This window comes from Lygodium microphyllum, chromosome 29 (genome assembly GCF_053477565.2).
Source record: "Lygodium microphyllum isolate KBCC chromosome 29, Lygodium_microphyllum_v1.1.10, whole genome shotgun sequence".
NCBI lineage: Eukaryota > Viridiplantae > Streptophyta > Polypodiopsida > Schizaeales > Lygodiaceae > Lygodium > Lygodium microphyllum.
The window spans coordinates 60,468,689-60,495,211 of NC_141163.1; the positions used below are offsets into that span (position 1 = coordinate 60,468,689).

Below are 26,523 nucleotides of genomic sequence, written 5' to 3' on the forward strand. Positions count from 1 at the left end.
CCACAAATGTAAGTAATCAAATTGCCAAGCAAAGAGGGTCCTACAAAGCGACTGGCAATGTGTAGTTTGTTGAGATGACAAGCACATGCGGACATTGATGATGGACCGCCTGGTTAGATGGGTCCACACATCTACACTTAACACGTCGGTGGTCATTATGACTCTCACATGGCCACTGACTCATTACTTATTATATTCAGGTTGTTACACCTATTTACAGTTGGTATAGTTATAGTGCCAGTCGACTAGTGTAGTCGGTTATGCATTGTTTGACTTAGTAGGCCACTTTCTTTTATGTTGTATCTTATCTATACTTTATGTACATTGTAAAGAGTGTGGAAGAAGAAGAAGAAAACAGCAAAAAAACGTTTTGGCCTCCATCTCTCTTCTTGTCTCTTGAGTGAGATTCTCCTTGTACGCTCTGTGTGTGTTTGGCGCAGCATCTTGAGCAAGTCCCCCCACCCCGCGATTCTTGACATGGTATCAGAGCCGCACCACTGAGAGAGGCTGATTTCGAAGGCTGAAGTGAAGGAGAACAAGCAAGGTTCGAGCAAGCAAGCCATGGGTAAGAAGCTCTCCCATCCTTCCACTCTTTCTCTTGGATAGTGCCTGTGGAGGCACCGGAAGTAGGGCAGAGCAAAAATCTCAGATTGCAATGAGATTTGGTATGCACGAAGAGTGCTGTATATTCTGCAAATTAACCCTTTAGGGCTTTCCCGCAGTTATTTTGGGCATCTGAGGCCATTTCAGGTCCCGTTTTAGAGCCACAAGGTTGCGAACAACAGTTTCAGGATACACTGTGATTTCGGTTGTTTTGATCGAAAGTGGTTACGCAGGTTACAGATTGCGAATCTGTAATTCTTGAGGTGTTTGCAGGAAGGAAACATAAGGTTTATCTGCAAAAAGGTTGCAAATTGCATGTATTGTTGAGCAAACAGTGAAAAAGGCTGTCTGGTGTATTGCTGTGCACTACAGGTCGAGGGTTGCAAAAGGTTTGCTTGCTGTTTGGTATTAGTTTTGTGATAATGGCAAAGAACAGTGGAAGCCCCATCATTGAGAAGCTCGACAAAAACAACTAGCCTTCATGGAAGTTCCGTGTCATGAACTTCCTTATTGGAAAAGGCCTCTACGAGTTTGTTTCAAGTGAAGAAAAGGAGCCGGAGGTGAGTGATCCTCCAACTGTAGAAGAGAAAAAGGCACGGAAGGAATGGAATGCAAAAGACAAGAAGGTCATGTATGGCTGTCTGTAGTAATTGACAATAATATGCTGGGACATATTAGAAATGCAGAGAATTCATATGCAGCTTGGACCATACTTGAAAGTATGTTTTTCGTAAATACAAAGGCACGAAAGATTCAACTCAAGCAAGAGTTGAATACATTGAAGAAAGGGAAGATGTCTATCAATAAGTATGCACTGAAGGTAAGGAGCATTGCAGATGCATCGGCAGCGATTGATGCAATGCCCGATGATGATAATTTGGTGTCGTCTACCTTGGGTGGACTTAATAATAAAAAGGCTTGGAAGTCTTTTGTAACTTCCGTATATGTCAGAAAGCCATTTCCAGATTTCGATGAGTTGGTCTCCCTTATGATCACTGAAGAGATCAACATGCAGAGTGAGACATCTGAAAGAAGTGGTGAACAGCTCTCCAAGCTTTCTACTCCGGTTCAGGAAGGGGACGTGGCAGGTTCTCTTCAAGAGGCCGTGGTACAGGATGTGATACTGACAACCAGCAAAACAGATTTAATTAGCAATTTGGTGATATGCAGGTTTCAGGAGGTCGTGGTAACTTTAGAGGCAGGGGGAGCTTTAGAGGAAGAGGTGGATGGCAGAACAAAGGTTCTAACAACTCTGGTATTGTGTGTCACTACTGTGGCAAATTAGGTCATATTGCAGCCCAACGTTATGCTAAGAAAGATGATATTCGCAGTGGTAAGTTGCAGCAAGGAAACTATGCATCGTCTTCACAACAAAATGAAGACAAAAATGAACGTTTGTTTGTTATGTAGCATATGCTGAATGCTATTACAAGAAAGGGAACACATGATGATGTTTGGTATGTTGATTCAGGTGCATCCAATCATATGATCAGCCGTGCAGAATAGTTTGGGGAGATGCAGGATTTGTAAAATGCAGGTTATGTGCAGACGGGTGATGATTCATGCCATCCAATTTCACACATTGGAAAAGTTCCATTGTCCTTGCATGATGGTAAGACAAAGAGTCTTTCAGATGTATTACATGTGCCATCTATTACAAAGAACTTGGTGTCATTCGGTCAAATGGTAGAGCAAGGACTGCAAGCCAGATTTAATGCAAAGGGCTGCTTTGTAGAAGACTTCAATGACAAGTGCAGGTTGGTAGCAAAGGGAAGTAGAGTTGGACGTATGTTCACTCTGGATACTGGAATTCCTACTATGAATGCTGCTATGTATGCTAAAGGAAAAGGTGTTGTTGCAGATATTGAAATTTGGCACAAACGCATTGGACATGCAAATGTACAAAGGCTGAAATTAATGAACTCCAAAGGGTTGGTTACAGGTTTGCCTACATTTAGAGTTGCAGAATTTCATAAGGTATGCGAAGCATGTCAGTTTGGTAAGCAAGCAAGACAACCCTTTTCACATGAAAGAGATGTAAGCAGAAATATCCTTGATGTTGTGCATATAGAAATTTGGGGGCCTACACAAAATGTATCTCTTGGAGGCAATTTATACTATGTTCTCTCTTGGTAGTGCAGCAGTTGCTTGGAGCAGCAAAAAGCAATCTACAGTTGCTTTGTCGAGTACAGAGGCTGAGTATAGAGGTGCTGTTGTTGCAGCATGTGAGGTAGCATGGCTACAAAAGTTAATGGCTGATTTGGATGTGCAGGTGAAAGGTCTAGTTGTCATTTATTGTGACAACATGAGCAGTATACAGTTGGCTACGAACCATGTGTTCCATGCCAGGACAAAACATATTGAGGTACACTACCACTTTGTGAGAGAGAAGGTACTAGCAGGTGAGATTGACTTGGTGTATGTCAGCACACATGATCAAATAGCTGACATCTTCACGAAGGCATTGGGTACAGAGAAGCTTCAAAAGTTTCGAAGCTTACTTGGAGTTGTAGAGATGCAGTTGAGCTTGAGGGAGAGTGTTGAGATGACAAGCTCAATACATACGGACATTGATGATGCACCGCCTGGTTAGATGGGTCCATACGTCTACACTTAGCACGTCGGTGGTCATTATGACTCTCACATGGCCACTGACTCATTACTTATTATACTTAGGTTGTTGCACCTATTTATAGCTTGCATAGTTATAGCGCCAGTCGACTAGTGTAGTCGGTTATGCATTGTTTGACTTAGTAGGCCACTTTCTTTTATGTTGTATCTTATCCATACTTTGGCATAGTAAAGAGTGTGGAAGAAGAAGAAGAAAACAACAAGAAAACGTTTTGGCCTCCATCTCTCTTCTTGTCTCTTGAGTGAGCTTCTCCTTGTGCATTCTATGTGTGTTTGGCGCAGCATCTTGAGCAAGTCCCCCCACCACGTGATTCTTGACATAGTTCATCTTCGATTAGAATCTTGTCAAGCAATGGGTGATATATCAACTTTTGTGGTGGCAAGGTGAGATTCTGAGCTAGGATGATAGAGCATAGTGAAGTGGTCTCACAGTAAGTTCGATTAGCTTGAAGTGTACGACTGTACAGCATTGCTCAGCTATGGTCATAAGACGACTACCATCCTAAGCAATCTCAAGTCAATGAGAAAACCATTTTTGCAAGAATGGACTTGAAGAATGACAATTCTGCTCAAGCTCATCAAGTATTGTGATTGATCTTGGATTTTGGTCACATAAGCATAAGAAGGAATAAGTCGGCATGATAGCAAGTACTCATGAGCGAGAGTCCTAACATATTCCTTCTGAATCAAGAGGCTTTTATCAAAAAGATGTTTGTTGTCCTCCCAAGTGGAATGCCATTGAGAAGCAACCTAAATTGCCTCATCTTCAGCAAGGCCTGGATCAATCATTGCAAATAACTTTGCATAAGTAGTGTATATGGCCTCAAAATGGAGTAAGCATAGAGGAATTAAATTTCTTTGCCAAATGAGCAGTCATAGTACTCAATGTTTGGCATACTAGCAAAGGCTTGATGCCAAAAGGAGGGTCAAGTTTAGTAGAGCTGATCTGGAGATGTGTCTCAGCAACCTCCTCTGGAGCATCCCAAGGTTCAATCAGCTCAATTGAGACTAACTTATGGGGTGAGTTAGTATGAACATCAATGGCGTTGTGCCTAGGATCTAGAGTTGCAAGTATACCTCTTCCAACCACCATTGTGTTTGGGTTAGTAGACGGTTTATGTACATCACTCTACTTCACATCATTTGATGAAGATTCAATTATTGTAGTACTAGAAGCAGAGGCAAGATTTGGTGTTGTGTCACTCACTCTTGGAATAAACCATCCATAGAAATTTGGATTATACTCTAATGAAGCATGGTCATCAAGAAGTTGTGGGTCATGGGTGAGACAAAAGATATATCTAGTGATGTCAATCATCATGTCTCATTGTCCTAATCGACTTGCAATGTGTAGCTCTTCCTCTAAAAGAAGTTTGTCACACAAGGGATGAAGTTTAGCCAATTTAGAAATGTTGATACCATGGCCAAGTGCAAGCACTCAGAGAAATGTAGGAGAAACATATGTAGAATCATGCATTGAAGTCCAAAGTGCCTTTCTTTGCTTAGCAATTATAGTCATTAGGCAGCTACCATATCGTGCAACTAACCCTCAACTAGAATACCATTTTCGTTCAAACTCACTTTGTCCTTTTACTTTCTTGGCCAATGCTACAACATCTTCCCAACTTGTTGTGTGCTTCCTAGTGTAGAACATGGGAATTAAGTGATTCATGCTTTACCTTGGTCATTTGCTTTATAACTTCTCCTCCAACTATTGGGTGAATCCAACAAATTTGTGACTACTTTAACCATGTCAAAGGCTTTTCTAAGAGTTCCTGATGCTCAGCTATCTGAATTCCAAGGTCGGTGTGAACATATGCATAAGCAAGTGAAGTCAATATTATTTCATCTAGTTCCTAAGAACTCGTAGCTTCTGATTGATCTATGTGTTTCCCCCTCTTTTCTAACATCCCCATAATCAATTGTTTAGCTAGTTTCAAGTGTATTGGAGCTTTTGGTCAAGAAGAACATGACTTGTGAAGCGATGGATTCATTATGCTCTTTGCACTAGATTTTATATCCTTGTGTGAGACTAAAGTACTAGAGGCTTGTTCTTCAACTGAAGTGACAATCTTGGTCATAGCCAAGGGCTATGATTGTATGGGTTCCATCTCAAAATTGGAAGTAGTAACTTCTGATTCAGTGCAGTTGTCAATCGTGGAATAGTCAAAGATGACTTTTCACTTGGATCCTCGGACTAAGTGGAAGTATTCATGGTCTTGCTAGTTTCAGATTTGTTTGTGACAATACTCGTAGAGGGAGGTCATCACTCTTTTGATGTTTTCATAGTTATCCCTTGTGGGTCCTTTTCCTTAGATTGAGTAGCTACACTAGGCTACTACTGCCAAATTTTTTGTTTTGGTTTGGGTGACAAAGGTTCTTGGTTTCAAGGAGAGTTTGGTTGTTTTGAAGAACCAACAACAACCTGGGGTTGTTGCTTATCAAACCTTGAGGGCTTTATCTCATCTATCCTTGGACTTTCTATTTCAACTTGAGTAGCCTCACATGGAAGTGGCTGCTTTGGCTCTATCTTTTACTCCTTGCTCCATGACTTTTTAGACACTACTAGTTCCTCATGCAGATTAGCAGCAAATTCAAGTGATTGCTCTTTTGGAATTGTGGGCTCAAGTGTCACAGGAACTAGCTCCTTAGTCACTAACTTATCTGGTGTTGTCTCAAGTATCTTGGTCCATGATCTAGATCTATGTGTGGGTCTCTTTTGCTTTCTCTTAGATTTGGATGGGACTTGGTCTGTGGTCACTGGAGGTGGCTTTGCGGGTGGTTTTGGTAACCAAATCCAACAATTTCCTGCATAAAACCCTTGAGCACAGAGCAACACTTTGGGCACCCATCGCGGCCTTGTGCTAGCTCTCCATCGACGCTTCCAATTACTTGCCCTAAATCTCTTCCCCCTTCTAGATGCAGCTCTCTTCCCAACAACTTGAAAAGTTGTGGTAGTATTTCTAGTAGCTATGGTCTTTCCTTTAGTTCCAAGAGGGTTCCTACTAAGCGGTTCTCTCTTGTTCTCATGTGCCTTGAGTAGTTCATTAAGAACTCTCTAGTTATCCTCTCTAGGTGTTTGATTTGACTCTGAGACAAGTTTCTTGCCCTTTTGTAGAGAAGAGACAACTTCTGAAAGTAGTGACTATCTCCACGTCTAGTAAGCTTAGATGTGTGCTTCGTAGTCCACAACACATGTGGTTGCATGCTTCAAAAGGTCTTCCAAGCAAGACTTCCTTTCCCATATCTTCTCAATTTGAAAGCACATAAAACATTGTGGCCATGCTTTCAATCTCCATAGTCAAGAGAATTTGCATCATCCTAAGAGGGAATATGCTGATCCTCCATAGAGCTTGATAGTTGCATTGGTCGGGATGAGTTCACGTTGTCCAGTCTCAATCCATATCTCATAGGTCAAGATGTTGTAATCTGAACCTTCGTTTATGAGAGTGTCAATGATGAGCCCTCGCTTGGTAGTTGACCCTAAGATATGCAGGAGGGATTAGCTCTTCATCTTCTGGGTTAGTGTTTATGGCTTGGACCTTTCAGCTATTAGGCATGGTAGACCTAGTTAGGGTACTATATGAAATCTTGCGTGTTGGATAGTCATGATACATGTGAGTGATGCTGCACTCAATGCATCTAAGGTCAACCCTTGGAAATTTATCTATCACCATCCAGTTTGCTAGCTATGGCCTAGGCTCTTATGTTGCTAGCTCTAGCAATATGTGAATGGATAGATGGGAGGGAATGTTCACTCATTTGTGTTGACTCATCAAGTTTTAGAACTTCGAGACCCATGGTCAAGTCCATTATGAGGCATGTCAACAAAGTGTAAGATTGTTAATAGCCAAATGACAAACTCTTCAACTCTTCTTGCAATGGTATTGTGTGGTTCTTGGTGTGGGTGTTCTCATTCAACTCTCTAGGCTTGTCAATTCTTCCTGGATTTTGCAACTTCATTTCTTGGAGTTCCTATCCTTCAAATTTGTCTCTCATTGGTCAATTGGTCTTGTGATCTTGCACTAAGTGCAAGTGGTGAAATTATGGGCTCAATGGTTGGTTTCTCCTCTCAATTGCTACAGTGTTGGCACTTTCTTTGAATGGGTTTCAAAATGATTCAAAGGGGGCTTAAGACTTATGGCGACTCGATCGATAATATTTTACTCATCATGCCCTTGTAATGTTTGGGATGGAGCACATGATGACGGCAGCTTGGTTGGACAATTTCCCCCCTAATGACTTGCAGTATTTCCTATATGTAGATATGAAAGTCACTATTGTGGTTGTGCACTATGATCCTAAATGAACTAAGGTAATGTCAGCCCAGTGTGTGTTGCTAAGGTTGCCTAGGTGCTATGTGCAATGTGTGCTACGTCCTTTGCAATATGACCAGGTGGTTACTTAGTTTAACAACCTCCTTTTTGAGTTCTTAAGTCATCAAGATATTTATTTCAAATGATTGACTTCAAAACCTACAAGTTATCAAGGCACTTTGCAACACTTTGATTCAAAAACTTGCAAGAGTGAGGTGTGCAAAATCAAGCTTTCTTCCTTTCCAATGCAATGTGCATGGGTGCAAGCAATTCCTCAAAGTATCACAACCATGTCATGCTAACAATATGCCAAGTAAGGATGGCACTTTGATGCAAATACGTAAAGCAAGAGGTTAAAATTTAGAATGCGAGTAAGACAAGTATGAGTGAGCCTTTAGGCATAGTATATGTGTAAGTGGGAGTGTGAGTGAGTGAGTATGAGTGAGGGATAAGTGCGGTATGAGTGTTAGTGAAGGATAAGTAAGATGTGAGTGCCATGGCATGAGTGAGTATGGATATGAGTGAGTGAGTGTGAATGAGGATGAGTGAGTGGGTATGAGTGAATGATGAGTGATGAGGGAGTGTATGAGAGAATGAGTGTGAGTGTTATCTCCTACGTTTGTGTAATGGCAGCATCTATATTAGCGAGAGTAACACTACTTAATTACACTTGGATAATTTTAAAAGCTAATCCATGTAGGAAGTATTAAAATTGGGCAATAGGTGGAATGGGAATAGAGGCTTACAATTTGCAAAACACCTCTCTTTCAATTTCTTGGTATAATCTCGAGCATTCTCATGAGGCTCTTGACATGTTACATTCAAAACATACAACCAATAGTGACTACCTCTGTTAGGAGCAAACTCTCTTTGGAAGGCCACAAAAAATAGATATATCGTAGTTATGGTTCTAGTTTTTAAGCCATGATACCACACCCTAGCTCTTTCTTTCAAAATTATATTAAAGAACATCATAAGATGTCATTTGTCCCAAATCTGACAATTAAACATTAACTTTTAAAACTCACTAATATGGAGCTTCGCGACCTCTTCTGGTAACCCATTAAAAATGGGTAGAGGGAAACCAAGGGCTAGCAAATTTGGTATTCCTATAGGTATTGCAATTGGTTGCACCATAGTAACGACCAAGTTTACTCTAGGGATCTGTATTGATGTGACTACACTCCCACTTGAAGTAGGTTGATTGTTCAAGGAAAGAAGGGTGCTAGAGCTTCCTTCTCTTCCTTACTAACTGACTGGGGTAGTAGGGTCAAGAAGACATCTCCCTCTCAAGCATATTGGATTGCTACACTTAGAAGAATACCTCCTAAGGATCTCTACTCTCCATCTAGCCCTTTTAGCTCTTTCTTGATGTTGAATCTCGACTTCACGATTTCTATCAAGATATATTGGATCAACCTCAACACTCTTTGGCATACACTAACTAACTAGGTATCTATTTAGCAAAGGTTCAAAAACTGCCACTCATTAGCAACTCTTGGAAAACGCACCACCTATCAAGACCAAAAATGGGCTCAACACTAGCTCTATCGGCTCTAGTCTGGGCTCCTACACACACTAGATACTCCCACATAGCCTCATGGCTATGAGCATCTAGATATACATGACTCTCCTAACTATTGTGTTTGTAGATATGATTTTCAAATTGTAATCCAATGAATGGCCCTTCTCAACTCCAAGCAAAGGGAGCCTCTTGCACATAAATGACTACTTTACCTCAATTCACACATACAAAGGGCATCCCCGAGCTAACTATTGTGGCCCCTATGACTCTTCTATACCCCAAGGATGGGCCCCAAGATGCACCATATTAAACATATAAACATCAAACACAGAGTTCTCTCTTTACAATCCTTTCCCAAAGATAACTATGTTATCCTACAATTAGGGAGCCTCTTTCTCTCAACGTGGGTCAACGATTTGGCATACAAGTGCCATGCATCCATCAGGAGATTTGTTGTAATACCATGCTTTATGTATATACAATGTGTTGTGCCATATTGTGCGCAAACAATTCCAATAAATACCAAAGTGATATGTGAAATCATTTTTTACATGATTTAATCTAAGGTAATGTAGTATTGCCAAGGATAGTACCAGGCTAAACCATGTTATCGTTCCTCTTTAAACTTACATAAATTACAACCTATATGCCACATAATGCAAAGAAATCAGAAATCATTCAATTGTATCGTTTTTCAAACTTTTTTTCCCCTCTTCTATTTAGGTTGTGCTTTCATGTATAGGTGTAGAGGGTTTTGTCATCAAATTTCCATGTAGCAGTAAATACACACTTTTCACACATAAATGAAAGAAGGATGAGGCTTTTCTCATGCCTAGTCTTCCTCATATACCCATGGACTCACTCCTAATTATTGATCATTTATATGCACTGAAATTATTTTTTTCCTCTCAAAAATATTTTTTCCATGATTTTTTCTTATTTTTTAATATAAATTACTGTATTGTCCTATTTTGTGATTTATATGATTCACATGGACTATGATCCATCAATTATACATTCTTATTCCATACGAGCAACATTGAGCTTATAAAAACTAACAAGACCTCTATTTTTCCTTTAAATCTTGTGTTTTAGGTTTCACTTTAGGACTAATTTTTCCATTATTTCAAAAAATTTCTACTATTTTTTTAAACATTTTCAATCCTTTTTCCACAATAGAAATGAAGGTACGACATTCTATGCAAGAAAACGACACTTTCACTAAAACCCATCCATGTGATGCATCAATTTTCGATAAATCAGAGCCGTTGATGCTACCACACAATTGTTGACGCTTCCAAACTCATCAATCAGCATGCCATCATGTCCCGGAAATCATTGCACATACCTGTTTTAGAGTCATCCTTCTCTCTCTCTCAAATGTAGACATAGAAACAAGAAATATGGAGGAGAGAGAGAAATAGGACAGAGAAAGATTGATTTTCTAACTTTCAGCATAGTACATCATTTCTCATGCTTGTTTCAACGATGGAGAGTGTGGAAAATTGAGATCTCTCTACCCATGCTACTCCTTGCAAATCAAACAGTTGCGAATGAAGAGGCGCAAAAAAATGCTCCCCCCCCCCAATTGTGAGTTTTTTGAGGTTTTTTAACCTCTTTAAGCTTCTTAATCAAGTATTTACCAAAACATTGGTTCATCGCCTACTTGTTCACACTACCAGCAAGCAGTTTGCTTAAAATCGAAGACCCAAACGAGCTCAGATTTTGAGATCTGAAAGCGTAGATGCGTTCGTGGTATCATTTTCTACTAACTTGGCCTCCTGGACGCTTTTTTCGCTTCTAGATTAGGTAGCTACTTTGTAACTCCAAAGTTGTTCCTCTTCAATGGGCCATCTAATGAACTCCAATCGACAAATGGACATTTCCAATGCAATCCAGGCCACCCACTTTTGCTTAGAGAACTCCGGTGCCTCTTGATTTTTACTGCAAATGCTCCATTTTCAACTTCAATTTTGGTGCCTAAATACACCTCTCACAAATTATAAAGAAGTGAAACAAGAGAAATTGATTATGGGATGAGAAGTGCTATTGCCCAAAATCATTTCAAAATTTAGATAAATCTTGACTACTTTTTTATCCAAACTAAAATCCCTAATTACATGGAATTTGGAGCATTTGAATCCATAACTACATGGAATTTCGAGCTAGAAACAAAGGAGGATTGTTTTGCTTGAATGCATGCCTTGCAACTTTTATTTGGGACATCACTCCAAATTTCAAAGGGGACCACCATTTCAAAGGATGGAGATTGTCGTAGAGCCATGCAAAGCAGTTGTGAGAGGAATCGATTGTAGACCCAATGAAACACACATAGCCACCTCAACCAATCTATGGTATGTTGACACAAAGGAGGATAGTTACCATGGTCCAAATATTCAAACTTTATAATGTCATCTCAAAAGGATTTATGGATCTAAAGATATTAAACTATTTGGGAGAATTGCCTATGACCACTTCTAAAAGTTGGATCACCAACAGAAAATGAAAAACAACATTCTAATAAAAGAGAGTGTGACCATTTAACTATTTTATGATCAATTTATCATGATTTAAAGAGGAGAGAATGCCCTTACATGGCCCCTTTGTGAGTCGAATTTTTCCCTTATGTATTGCTCATGCTAACCTAAAAACTAAGTTGATAGCTAAATCTTTAAGTTTTAAATTCTAACGATAGCAACTATTAATAGGTCTTAAAATAAAACTACTATAATAGCTTTCAATATCTATGCTAGTAGATGTGCTAATAATTCTAGTTAATTTAAATCTTTAAGTCCTAAATTCAAAACTCGTGATAATAGTTCTTAATTGACTAGATGTTGCCAACAACTTCCTAATGTATGCTAATATCTAATATTTGTACAAATAGCTGTGCTAATAGCTAGTATTGATTAATTGTCTAAGTATGAAACTGTAATTATGTAATAATATATGATAATTGATCTTGATAACTAATAACTATGCTATAATTCTTTACCTCAATGGCCTTCTCATTTATAAAGTGCATCTCTAAGAAGATTACAAGCTTCATTAGGCAAGTTGTGGGGTGTGATTACAAGCTTCATTAGGCAAGGTTCCTATGACGTCTTTCGATTGTGTTTGCAAGGCAAGAAACCTATGTTTTTCAAGCATCTTAATGATTTTTGGCAAACAACACAATTTGATGAATACAATATCTTGCTTATCAATGATAGCATTTACAAGTGCTTTGCTAATTCATTTTGTATTTCTTGTATTATATCTTAATGAAATTTCTCTAATACCAAACTGATATAATTGATGGGTGACAGCTCTATCCAGTCATGCGCTCCAATGAGCATCATTAGTGATCTAGACAAACGTTGGGTGGAGAAAAATGAATAAAGAAGTAAGTTTTAAATATGGATAATTGTATCCAAAGTGATCAAGACCCATGATTGTAATTCATAATATTTTAGTTTATGTAAATATCCACTTTTTGTTGATGGAGATTTGATTGGCATGATTGATTCATGAGGCTTCTTGAAAAGGTTTATTGTCGACCTTCCTCTATGTCGAGCAACAATGGACCCAAACCTAGGTGTATTGCTTATCAATGCTAGTAGGTTGGCCTACCTAAATACCAACTTAAAGCACATCTGCTAGATGAAAGAGCTAAAGTTAATCTAGTTATTCTTGTTTGAGGAAGCAAGAATTAACCCCACCTTGCTCATTGATGGCCATTCCACCCAATGAAACAGCTACATCTACAATTCTATTATTAAAGTTATTCCTCCCAATAGGATAATTGTTTTAGGAAGAACTAGGTGGGATAACAATACAAAAAGGGAGCCTCCTGGAATACATGGTCAATATAGAATCCTTGATATTTTCAATGAATCGCCAACTTACCACATGATTAATATTGTAGAGTTCCATGGATAACTCTTTGTACTTGATTCATTACAATAACGCATAGAGCTTACTCTTGTATCCATTTGAAATCGTATAAATGAGTGTCCATCTCTCTTTACTTGCTTAATATTTTATATGCCCAATTATTGTAATGTGTGATTCTTTAAAAAGTCAATTGTTGATACATCAAGTCTTGCTACCTACTACAAACACTCTCATCTGCACAGAAAAAAAAACCTCCTAAAATAGGTTGATCCTAAAATTGATTGAAAGGAAAGAAAGTCAAAATATATGTTGAAGTCTAGATGGAGACTATGGAGAACTATTTCAAAGCAGTAGGAACTAGTGTAGCTATTTAGTTTTTGAAGCTTCCTTGACCTAGAAACAAATCAAATTGACCATAAGGGGAAGATATCTGATGCCCTCTTATCAATCCATCAAAATAAATTAGTTCTTGAACCTCAAGCAACAAGGACTTACCACTAAAGCATATGCTTCATACTTTGTAACTCTTCAGAAGTATGCACTACTAAAATTTATTTCATAACAAGTATCATGATTTTATCAAGGCCTCAATTTGCAAATTGGATGCCCAATTGGAAGCAATAAGTCCAATTGACTTGGACCGATGCCTTGCTATGGGCCAAATCCTTGATTATGGTAACCAGTAGGAATGCATGTTTTAAGTCATTCTCCTCTCCAAGTAAGGGTGACTATTCAGTTTTCTTCAAAAGAAACCATTAGAATTAAGCAAATGGAAATTGAAAGCAATCCCAAAATAACTATTCCAACACCCTCAACAACCACAACAATAGGGAGAAGAAATGTTTCCAATGTAATGAGTCATGCCACTTCTGCACTCAGTACCCTAACAAAGGTGGCAACACCTACACCAATGGCCAAAAAAGGACCCATAGTCGAAAGGAATTTTGGATAATTCAAACTATGGTAATGGAAAATGCAACATAGCAAGAGCTCAAGAATATGCCCATGATGAAGAAGTTGATTCCTCCTGGTGCCCAAATCGGATAATGTATGCGCGCCTAGTGAACGCCAAAAGGTCCCCAAGAACAAAGAACTCTACAAAAGCTCATAAAGCAAGAAAAAATATTTGCACGACATGAGACAAAAAGACAAATTGGATACAATCTCCCCCCATGCCTTGTGTGACCGCTTCACAAGGCATGTATTTATAAATGTATCAATCTCCAAGCTCAAAAATAGCCCAATTTACAATTAGTATGCTTTTGGCTTTTGTGTTTGCTTTTGCTCAAATAAAGAATAAAGTGTTTGGACATCCAAAAAGTTGGGTTGTGCCCAAATACAATGTCCAATAATGAAATATTTAAACCGAGCGCCTATGTCCATACAAAATAATAAATATTTATCAAGCACTTTAATAAATAAGCACGCATATATAAATATTGACATCACACCTTTAGTGATAAGACTCGTGTCCATCAAAAATAATAATTCTTCTAGGTAATCTAAATACACGTCATCACCCAATGCTTTCCAACGCCACCGTTGTCTGCTCTACACATCAACTGAAGCATTCACAATTGTTAGAAAATAATAAGATAAAACCCACAAAAGTGAATACCTAGCAATCTTCCGCTACTAAATAAATAAATAGGTTGGAACTCTGTCCTAACCTTAATTTAATACGAGTGTACTCTAAACTCATAAACATCCATTAATTTAAGTATATATTTTGCAAAATCATTGCTATGGAATCACCCACGAGCACATTAAATTAATCCGATACCCAAAAAGGGCAAGCGTCCCCATCAAACTCTCGCACAAGGAATCCACCTTGTGTAGGAGCCCCAAAAAATACATATAGTTTTACGAAATCCATTGAAAAACCTCGCAGAATCCACCGTGGAATATGCCTCCTCGCATCATACCCCCGAGGTGGGATAGCAATTGTCCTCAATTGCTATTAGCTCAATGTGAAGCAAGCAATGAGGGATAAGAACTTAGGTCGCAGACATATATCCATTGGGCTTTTTCAACAAGATGATTTTTAAACTTAACCAAATATCTAGAATATCTATTGCCAATTCTAGTAGTCATAAAGTTAGTATCTAGAATAGATTCAAGTTCAAGAATTTCAATTTCTTCTTCTAACAAAGGAGGATTTTCATAGACATGGTGGACAAGTAATTGGCCTCTAAAAGGTCGTAACAAACTTATGTGAAAAATATTATGTATCTTCCAATGTTTGGATAGTTCTAAATTAAATGCATTGTCATTGATCTTGTGAATTATTTTGAAAGATACATAAAATCTAGGTGCTAACTTAACAATAGAGTGTTTCTCAACACTTTGCAATCTTCTCTTTTCAATGCATAACCAAACATAATCATCAACATTGAAACTCGTGGCTTTTCTTTTTTTGTTAGCTTGCTTAGTGTATGATTGTTGGGCTTTCGCAATCATATATTTAACTTCAACAAAAATAGTAGCATGCGTATTGGCAATATCATCAGTAGCTTTAACTTTATCGACATTGATGTAATAGGTGTAGGTAATCTGTGTCCATAAATGATTTCAAAATGTGCTTTATGTATAGCTGTGTGTGGCGTATTATTGTATGCAAATTAAAGTAGATACAAGTGTGTATCCCGTGTTTATGATTTTGAAATTGTGTATGCACACAAGAGATCTAGAATTGTATTGTTAGTAGCTTATGTTTGCCCATTGATTTCAAGATGGAATGCAGATGAGAAATCAATCTTAGTATCCAAATTAGTAAACAAAGTAATCCAAAAATTATTACGAAATCTAGAATCATGATCAGAAATAATAATTTTTGGCAAACCATGATTAGTGAAACTGTCTTCAAAAACAATTGTGCACCTTCAGATGCAGTTAATATTTTCTTGCATGGTAAAAAATATGCTTGTTTGCTAAATCGATTTACTATAGTCCAAATCATATCATGATTAGCTTATGAATTAGACAAATCAGTTATAAAATCCATTGAAATATGTTTCCATGGTCGTTCAAGAATTGGCAAAAGGCATTAACAAACCATATTGCTTACCATGGTGTCGGTTGACTCTTTGACAAATTAAACACTCAAAAACAAAGTTAAAAACATCAGATTCCATTTATGGCCAATAAAAATCTTCAACCGATATTTTTAAAGTGAAAATAATACCTATATGGCCTTGATATAGAGGACAATGAATTTCGCGCATAGTTAACGCCGAAAGGTCCCCAAAAACAAAGAACTCTACAAAAGCTCATAAAGCAAGAAGAAAGGTTTGCACGACATGAAACAAAAAGACAAATTGGATACAATCTCTCCCCATGCCTTGTGTGAGCGCTTCACAAGGCATGTAGTTATAAATTTATTAATTTTTAAGCTCAAAAATAGCCCAATCTACAATTAACATGCTTTTGGCTTTTGTGTTTGCTTTTGTATAAATAAAGAATAAAGTGTTTGGACATCCAAAAAGTCGGACTATGTCCAAATACAATATCCAATAATGAAATATTTAAACCAAGTGCCTATACGCATACAAAATAATAAATGTTTATCAAGCGCACCTAAATAAATATTGACGTCACGTCTTTAGTAATAAGACGCGCATCCATCAAAAATAATAATTCATCTAGGTAATCTGAATATACATCATCACCCGGTGCTTCCCAATGTCACCGTTGCCTACTCTATACATCAACTGAAGCATTCATAATTGTTAGAAGATAATAAGATAAAACCCACAAAAGTGAATACCTAACAGTCTTTGGCTACTAAATAAATAAATAGATTGAAACTATATCCTAATCTTAATTTAATACAAGTGCACTCCAAACTCATAAACGTCCATTAGTTTAAATATTTTGCGAAATCACTCGTTGTGGAATCACCCACGTGCACATTAAATTAATCTAACGTCCAAAAGGGACAGGTGTCCCCGTCAACTTCTCGCACAAGAAATCCACCTTGTGTACGAGCCACAGCAAATACATATAATTTTACGGAATCCACTGAAAAACCTCACAAAATCCACCTTGAAATATGCCTCTAGTTTTACGAAATCCACTGTGGAATATACCTCCTAGCATCACCTCCCTTCAAAATCAAGTTGAAAGAGGTACCTACATGCTACAATGGACAATCAAGGTATGAATCACCAATTCTTTGTTATTGAATTCTTCCCACTTACATCTTTTTCAATTCGTTGGCTATGGAGGTACTCATTTATTTACTTCTCCCAAATGTGCTAGGAGACTTAAATTGAAAATGGAAGAAACATGAAAATTTCTAGTAAAACTAATCAATGGAAAGTGTTCTTAACTCAAGTCATGAAGTATCTAGAATTTCAATTAGCAAAAGAACCTACAAAAACATACTTTAGCATCATTCCCTTGGAAGTCTATGATTGCCTCTTGAGAATGGATTGGCTTGTCCCTAGATGTGACTAGTCAAGTTACCTTACAAGATCTCCATGGTGACCCAGTCCAAACACATGTAAGCCAAGAAAGCCGAAAAACTAGCTAGATAAAGTAATCAAGATCATCAAAAAGGGATCAAAAAAGGAATTTCAATTTATTTAATAAAGCTTAATAAGATAGTTCACCTACTAAAAATGATGAGCCTTCATGGATGGAGTACATTGATGTCTTTCAAGAGAGCTAATTGAGCTCCCACCATCTAATGGGTGCATATGTTAATTTTTATCGCATTCGGATAAAAGATTATGGCTTTATAATCACACAATGAACCATGTGTCTGGCATTGTATTTAGCCAAAAAAAGAGTTTTAAATGTTTAAAAGTTTAATATTCTTTACATATGCTAGCAATTCTCCATGAGGTGCTCCTTCCTCTTTCAAAAGAAAAAAGATGGATTACTTAGACCTTGCAACGACTACAAAGGTCCAAACTAAGTTACCAAAAAGAATGAATAACCAATCCCTAAGATCAATGAACTTTTGAACCATCTCCAAGGTGCAAAGGCCTTCTCTAAGATTAGGATACTACCAAATCACTATCAAAGAAGAGTTATTTCAAAGATAGCCCTAACACTAGATATGGGCATTATGAATTCAATCTTATATTTTGGTCTAACTAATGCTTCAACAGACTTCAATAGATTGGTGCAAGATATTTTCAAACCATATATTGATGAATTCGTGTCTGTATTCTTTGATGAAAGTTTGACCTACTCAAAAACATGAAGAATACCCTACCCATCTTGGGATTATCCTAGATATACTTCGGGCAAACAAGCATTGTGCCAAAAAGAGCTAGTGTATCTTCTTCAAGAAGAAAATTAAGTATTTGGGCCGTATAGTTTCAGAAGAAGGGGATGTTCTACTATATGTGGGTTTCCAGAAGCTTCCAACGTTGCTCTATGATGTTGTGTATGGTAATTGCCCTAGACTCCAATGAATTACTTCTTCTAGCCAAGACCAACTAAGCATGGCTGGTTATTGTCTATCTAGCCAAGACCAACCAATCTTCTAGCCAAGGTCAACCAAGCAAGGCTAGCTATTGTCTATCGTTTAGACATCATTAATATCTTTCATTTTAAAATGTTTTGCTTCCCTCTATGCTTGATCTATCTAGCCTAGGCCAACCACGCATGACTACTTATTGTCCATCAACCCAATACCAACTAATCTATCTAGCCAAGGCCAACCAAGCATGACTAGTTATTAACATGTCAAATGCATTAACCTCTTATTAATAACAGGGCTCGGTAAGAATTTTCGTCAGGGTTTGTTATCTATAGAGGAAGGTTTATCATCCTGTCCAGCATAGAACTATCCCAGAACATCTTGGCACATTGGTAGAACATCAAACTCTTTGTAACGTCCTATCAGCATGAGAGCATAAACACACACATCAAACAAGCTTTCAAATTCCATTGTAAAGTTGGCTCAAATTTATCCAGCTTGGCTTGCAGCCTGAGTGTGAAGGCAAGTCTGCATTGTTTGTTATATTGGATTGCATTGGAGGCTTACAAGAAACCCATCAAAAAATAAAGGTTTCTGTGTACTGACCAAGCAGGCTGGTTTTTCATCATAGCAAAGATATGGAGGGTCTTCCCAGAGAGTCCATTCTACAGCTTCAGACAGTCCTAATGGTGGTCTTCTTTACTTCATCTGCATCAAGTCCATTACTGACTGGAACCGATGCTGTATCTCTGTGCTGATCAAGGATTGGGGATAAAGCTACAACTTTAAGGCCTTGATCTGTGACTTCATCTTCATCTCCAGGTAACCCTGGCTGCAAGAAGTCACTTTCTGGGAGTACTGGCAAACATGAGAACTGTGTTGGAAGGATGGATCCAGTCAAAGGTATCAGAGTTTTGCCGGGGTTAGAGAGGGCAGAAACACTAGCTAAGAAAAAAGGAGGTGCTACAGGGTAGGGAAGCAAAGGGCGTAAAGGCCGCAATGGGCGACGGATCTTCTCGATTCTTCTATTGGGTCTTGATTGATATGCAATGCCATAAGATTGCTCAGTTCCTAGAAGCCTTGTGGCTGGTACAATGCCATCAGACTGCTCAGTCCCTATGAAGCTCGAGAAAGGTGCAATGTCATTGGACTTAGAAATGGGGACTGACAAACTTGGCTCAAAAATTGCACCCCGCAACACTGTTTGAGACTCTCCCACATGAACAGTGAGAAGATACCCTGCATCAAAACAACCATCCAGAATGCCATGAACTTGTTGGCCAACCAATGTGCTATCAACGGTTGGCCAAGTCACATTTCGACTAGGTTTCCTGCCTCTCCCATCTGGTTTTTGGGCCACCGTGTTCTTTTCCCCCAAAGGTACCAACGGAAGATTCTTCCGAGGACGACCTCTCTTGCGCTTGGGTGATATCACAGTAACTGTAACATCAGGTCTTTCTGCACTCATCTTCAGCACCAAACTCTGTCCAGAAAAAGAAAACACCAAGCTGAATGTTTGATAAACAAAATAACCAATCATACCAAAGACACAGCCGGCACATTAAACTGGCTGTCATTCAATTTTCTATTACCTTCTTGCGCACAGTTTTTGAGCAGCCTAGTTCTTGCAAGTGAACAGCATAACATTTCAACCAAGCAATTATCACACCCACTCCAAGCTTCACAATTATGCCTTGTTTTAAAGACTAGTCAAAAGTTCACAATCCGTTCTATTAGGACAAAAAATAGAACTCAAAGGAAGGATAAAGCCCCATTGTGCAAATCACATGTGACTGGTCATGTGTGTTTATTGCCATACACAATTTAACATTGTTTGCTTGCACAATGAAGTTTAAAACTAACCAGGAACATTTGTCTGAAGAGTTACGTGTGCCTCAATATTTGTAGAGGAGTCAAGCTGTGATTGGCAAACAAAAATAGAAACTTGGAAGATGTCCCCACAGGTTTCTCTCTCCTGCGTTGGGTGTAAAATTAACAAGCGAAATCCATGACAGTCAACACAACAAAAAACATAATTTTTTCTGTTTTGTGAAACCACTGTTCTATTAGGTCACTAATGTACCCTTAGCTGAATACAATGTCCGAATAGTGGGAAAACCCATGCAATTCCTATCACTCAGTGACCTGTAGCTGAAAGAAAGCATGTAGAGATTGTTGTGGAGAACATCAAAGAGAGATTTAAGGGTCAATGGAAGAGCTTTTCCAGACGTGAAAAATTCAGACTAGTTAAGAGTGGCTAAACCTCTTGTACGCTCAAAATATGTATGAAACCTTGAGAGCCTACTCAAGGACTTCAAATTTTCTTGCCAAAGATCAAGTATACTGTCGTTCTAAAAGACAATGAGATGCAGCCTAGAGCCAACACATATGTGCCAGTAGCTCTAAAGCATCCACGCATATAAGAGATGTAGCAAAAATCTTTTTTTTCCTCAAGATCTGACCAACACTAGAAAGACACTGCATAGGCATCTCGATGGAAGGTGAGAAGGATCGAAGCTTGCACGTGAGAGCTATGGTGGGAAAGCAAAAGCAAGAAAGAGAGACAACAAATGGAAACTCCAACAACCACAATGTGTGGCCGGGCCTTCCTTTATTCAAACTATCACTAAAAGAATAAAGAATAAGTGACTGTGACGAGCGCCCGCCACTTGCAATGTGCAGTGGCAAGTACTGTCAATGTAGTAATACACAGGCGACTAGGCAAAGGCGCCTTTACCCCCAACAACCTCCCACTTAAAGGCGAATCTGCCCCAATGAAAGAAAAAAGAAAAGACAGTACAACATGTGCACATGTACAATAGGATGAGAAAAAATACATCATCTCATCCAACGCCCATCAATCTCCTGAGGAAGGCAAAGCGCTCGGTAGTGAGGCTTTTCGTGAGCAAGTCTGCAAGATTTTGCTCAATCGAAATCTTGCAAGGTCAACAGACTTGTCCTCAATGACCTCGCGAATGAAGTGATGCTTCACCTCAATATGTTTCGTCTTTGCATGAAAGACCGAATTCTTGGCCAACTAAATGGCACTCATAAAAACCGAATACAATGTAGGCATAGCATCTGTCATACCAAGGTTTGCAATCAAACAGCCTAACCAGATAGCCTCCTTGCAAGCCTCTGTGGCTGCAATATACTCGGCCTCTGTAGTAGAAAGGACCATAGACTTCTGCGCTCTGGACATCCAAGAGTAGCCCCTCCAGCATAAGTGAACACATAGCCAAAAGTGCGACTTCCTACTATTTGCATGTCCTGCATAATCAGAGTCAGTGTACCCTACCACTCCTGTATCCTGGCTGCCATAACAAAGACACGTATCTGCTGTGCCTTTCAAGTACCTCATAATAGCCTTCACGACATCCCAATGTTTCTTGCCAAGAGTAGCCATATAACGTACCACAACCCCAACTGCAAAAGCAATATCTGGACGAGTGGCTATCATGGCGTACATAAGACTGTCCACGACTGATGCATAGGAAATCTTGGCCATCTCAGCTCTCTGCTCATCTATCTGTGGACAATCGGCCTGTGAAACCTTCATATGAGAAGGTAATGCATAACCAATAGACTTAACATCCTGCATGCGGAAGCGCTCAAGAACTTTATGTACGTACTCTCTCTGTGACAAATAGAGGAGTCCCTGAGATCTATCGCACGTGATGCATATACAAAGTATATGAGAGGCATGTCCCAGATCTTTCATCTTAAAGCTCTTCTTGAGCTGAGCCTTAAGAGCATCGAGCTCCTCATGAGCATATACCAAGTATATGAGGCATGTCCCAGATCTTTCATCTTAAAGCTCTACTTGAGCTGAGCCTTAAGAGCATCGAGCTCCTCATGAGCTGTCCCTGCTAAAAGTATGTCATCCACATAGAGTACCAAAATCAGTAAAGAACTGTCACGAGCTTTCTTTGTGTACAAGTACGGATCCATAGCACTGCAACTGTAGCCCTGTGACTGCATGAATGCATCAAACTTATGGTACCATTCTCCAGGTGCCTGCTTCAAACCATATAGACTCTTCTTTAGCTTGCACACTAGGTATTCCATACCAGGGTCTACAAAGCCTGTCTGCAAAACCCTTAGGCTTCTCCATGTAAATCTCATCATGCAAGTTCCCATGTAAAAAAGCCGTATTGACATCCATCTGGTACAAGTCCAGGTCAAGCTGTGCAATTAAGACCAAGACTAAGCGTAGAGTGGTCATCTTGACCACAAGAGAAAAGACTTCATCAAAGTCAACACCATGCTCCTGCTTAAAACCCTTAACAACCAATCGAGCCTTATATGCCCGCTTGGGGTGTCCAAGGGTACTTTTCAGCTTATACACCCACTTGCATGGCAAAGCCTTCTTAACCTGAGGCAAGGAAACCAAATCCCAAGTCTCATTCTTATGCAATGAGTCAAGCTCAAACCGCATAGCCCTCTCCCAAGAGTAACAATCACCCTTTTAGCCAATCATTTCCTGGACAGTCAGTGCCACGTCAGCACAGTACGACAGAGGAGGTGCCACATCAGCAGTGCAGTCAAGCTGCACAATCGGCCAGTTTTTTGCTATCAGCTGCATTTAATGCAACCAACCTGATGCTGTTATTTATTATTTCTTGGCTATTTATAGCTAGTTCTTGTGGCACACTTGATTAATCATTCTTCAATGATTTCAAATTCTGATCTTGAAGATGGAGATCGAGGTCATCAAGTCGAAGACATACGCAGATACTTCCTCTATCCCCTTGTGTATTTCTGCACTCTTATACAACATACTACATTGCAGATTTTCTGCGTTTACATTGTCTCCTTTTCTCTCTCTCTCTCTCTTCTCTCTGAGTTCACTCTCTCTCAGTCTTTGTCCTACGCTTCCGCATCGTTGCACTTTGACATGGTATCAGTGCGGTGAAGATGGACTAACTGACGGCTGAACCTATCTGAAGAGAAGATTTCAGCACGACACAAGGCTGCGTTTCCAAGTTTCGAGGGCGAGCGGGAGGGCTGCGCATCGGATCAAGGTTGAAGCGAGCGTGGGCGTGCACGAAAGGAGTCTAATCAGTGAATTTGGTGCAGGTTATTGCTGTTCGAAGGGGAGAAAGGCTGTGTTTAAGGCCTTCCATTGCAGATTTTACCGTTTCATCACCTCCAGCGGGCGAAGAAGGTTTGGGCAGTGAAGGAATCAGTCCTAGAAGGCTGCATTTTCACAGTCAAAGGGGGCTGCTTTTTGCATTTGTGCAGGTATTGCAGATTAACATGTCTACAGAGATTGATTTGGAGTTCCAGGCGATCATGGACAAGAAGGTGCCTGTCCTACCAGCTCTTCCAACGGATCAAAAGCTTGATGGTGATAATTACCGCATCTTGCGGGTTGATGTTGGCCATTTTAGAGTCTTATGATTTGGCGGAACTAGTGATGGAGGAGATTAACAAGCCCTCAGTGAGGGATAAGTCCAAACTCTCTTCCAATGCTCGTGCAGAGTTGACCAAGGCCCAGTCTCATTGGGACAAACTGAATGCCAAGATTCGATCTTTTTTGTTTGTGTCTTGCACCACAGCCGTGATAGCTCACATCGAGCACTTGACAGTGGCTCGTGAGATATGGCTAGAGCTCGACCAGATGTACAACCGGATGACCCTAATGAAGAGGGTTTACTTGAAGGTGTAGATGCGGACCTTGTCCGTGAATAAGTCTTCTTCGCTTCGGGAACACATCAACAAGCTTCGGCAACTTCAGATGCAGGTTCAAAATGCGAGAAAGCCTATTTCCTCCGAAGACATAGCGATCACTTCATTATCCGAGTTGCTACCACGATTCGGTACTTTTTATTCCGCTCTTATTGCTTCAAGGCGGGGAGTCGACTCTTCGGTGAAAAGAGTTGGTTCCTATGGTCTTGGACTAGGAGGAACAATTGAAGGGACAGAATGCTTCCAAATCAGAGGCATTGGTTGGTCAAGCCTCTCAAAAGAAGAGAAATGACCAAAAGAATAAGAAGGAGGACAACAAATCCAAGAAGGACAAGGAGAAGGAATCAACTTGCCATATTTGTGAAAAGACCAATCATTGGAAGAAGGATTGTCCCGACAGAGACAATAAGGATACCAAGACGAAGGACATGAAGGACTATGGAGAGCGGTGGCTACACCCTCATCAACTGTTTTTCTACACTTAGCAGTCATTGAGGACTCTACACCGACAACTTCTGATGTTGCGATGACAACTCCCTAGGCTCGAGAGTGGATTGTGGACAGTGGTGCCTCACGGCACATGACTCCTTCCGTTGGTGTTGCCCATTTGCGACCTTTGCATGGGCAGATTCTCATTCGAGACAACTCTTTTGTGTCTATTGCTGCACGGGGTGAGATCCAGCTTACTCCAGATGGACGTGGTGGTACCCACACCTCTGAGATGTTGCATGTGCCAGGATTTGGGTATCATTTACTTTCGGTTCATAAGATGTAAGCTCTTAGCCTCTTGGTGGAGTTTGGCAGTAATATTGTTCGAGTCCTTGATCGTGGATTAAGGAAGATTCTCTCTATAGGGTATGAGGAGAATGGAGTCTAAAAATTAAAGTATTCTTCAGCTCTTACTTCTCTTCTTCTTACTTCTCAGACACAATCCAAGCTATGGCATACTCGGTTTGGCCACCTAAACTACAAGTATCTTCGGAAGGCGTCGCGAGGGTCCTTTGTCCGAGGCTTGCCGAACATAGTGGTGAGCCATGTGTCTCCTGCATTTGTGGGAAACTACATTGGGATGCAATTCCCTACAAAGCTTCTAGGCGGTCTACTTCACCCATGAAGCTTGTATCTACGGATCTTTGTGGCCCGATGAGGACCAAGTCATTGAAGGGGAGCTTATACTTCATGTTGATCGTAGATAACTATAGCAGGATGACTTGGGCCTATTTATTGACTTTGAAGTCGGAGGTTTTCTCTCATTCCAAGGATTGGCTTCTTTTTTAGGAGAACCGTTCTGGCCGGCGACTGAAAATCTTGCGTTCATGCAAGGGAGGTGAATTTATGTCTAATGAGTTTGCTCGTTTTTGTGCAGATAGGGGGGATTCACCAGGTGTCTGCTAACACCAACACTCCCCAAGAGAATGGCATTTTGGAGCAGAAGAACCGAAGTGTGATCGAGATGGTACGCACCATGATGAAGCACCGACAGACATCTCAGTTTCTGTGGGCCGAGGCACTAGCTACCGCAGTTCACATCCTTAATCGATCTCCCACTTCGGCCGTTGACAGGATGATACTTTTTGAGGCTTACTTCGAGAGTAAGCCTGATGTCTCTTATTTCAGAATCTTTGGATATGACGCTTATGTGCACATTCCGAAGACACAGTGTGATAAGTTAAAGGCGGCTTCCCGACGACAAGTTTTTGTTGGCTATAGCTTCCAATCCCAAGGTTATTGTTTGTTTGATCCTGTTAAGCGGGATGTCTACACGAGCTGAGATGTGCGGTGCATGGAAGTACCGGCCACTGAGGGGGGTGAGGAGCACCCCGTCCTTGGAGATCCAAGGGAGAGTTGGGCTCGCAAGACAGTTTCTTTGGAGCCAGAGCCTCTTGATGGAGATTCTTCTTCGGATTCAGAGTCTTCTCTTCCACCGATCAACCCCGAGGAGCTTCCGCCGGTGAATGTTCCTAAGCCTTCCGCAGATGGAGAGCGATGGTCCTCCTCGTTGGGCCTGTAACACCCTCCGAGATTTAGGGATTAAGGGGATCCCTGAGGAATGGAAACCGCAGGATGGACCAACCACGGAGGTCACAGAAAAACTAGGCACATTCTTCGGAGCTTGTTTGCTCCAACTATTGTTTACTGACCCATGTTATGCAGGATCGAGAGTCCACTTCAATAAAGGAGGCTTTGCAATCTGATCATTGGCGGAAGGCCATGAAAGCCGAGTTGGAGGCTACTGAGAGGAATGGCACTTGGTCTCTTATGCTTTTTGTTTTTGTTTTTGTTTTTTGAGCCGGGTGCTTAATCAAACTCAAAGGCGGAACCCTATGCCACTAGCTTATGATTTCGCTACTTTCTTCAGAACCAAGGCCCTTGGAAGACTCCTCCCAATGGGCGAAGCGTGGGTAGGCACCTAGCATCCCGGTTCAAGGGCCCAAGTAGTGCTGGAC

The 26,523-nt window shown here is 40.0% G+C and overlaps 1 protein-coding gene across 3 annotated transcripts in view; it reads right to left on the bottom strand.

Annotated features, from left to right (window-relative positions):
- Window positions 1-18,848: 18,848 nt before the first annotated feature.
- The window catches only part of LOC148010691 (uncharacterized), a 40,513-nt gene continuing 32,838 nt past the window's right edge, over window positions 18,849-26,523 (bottom strand). For 2 of the 3 annotated variants that reach the window (XM_087671837.1, XM_087671838.1), the window contains exon 2: window positions 18,849-19,868. In XM_087671837.1, the coding sequence (XP_087527963.1) occupies window positions 19,059-19,853 (795 nt within the window). In that variant the 5' untranslated portion in view covers window positions 19,854-19,868 and the 3' untranslated portion in view covers window positions 18,849-19,058. Of the gene's footprint in view, window positions 19,869-19,977; window positions 20,060-26,523 lie in introns of those variants that run through there. The other variant, XM_087671839.1, reaches the window with a different exon arrangement.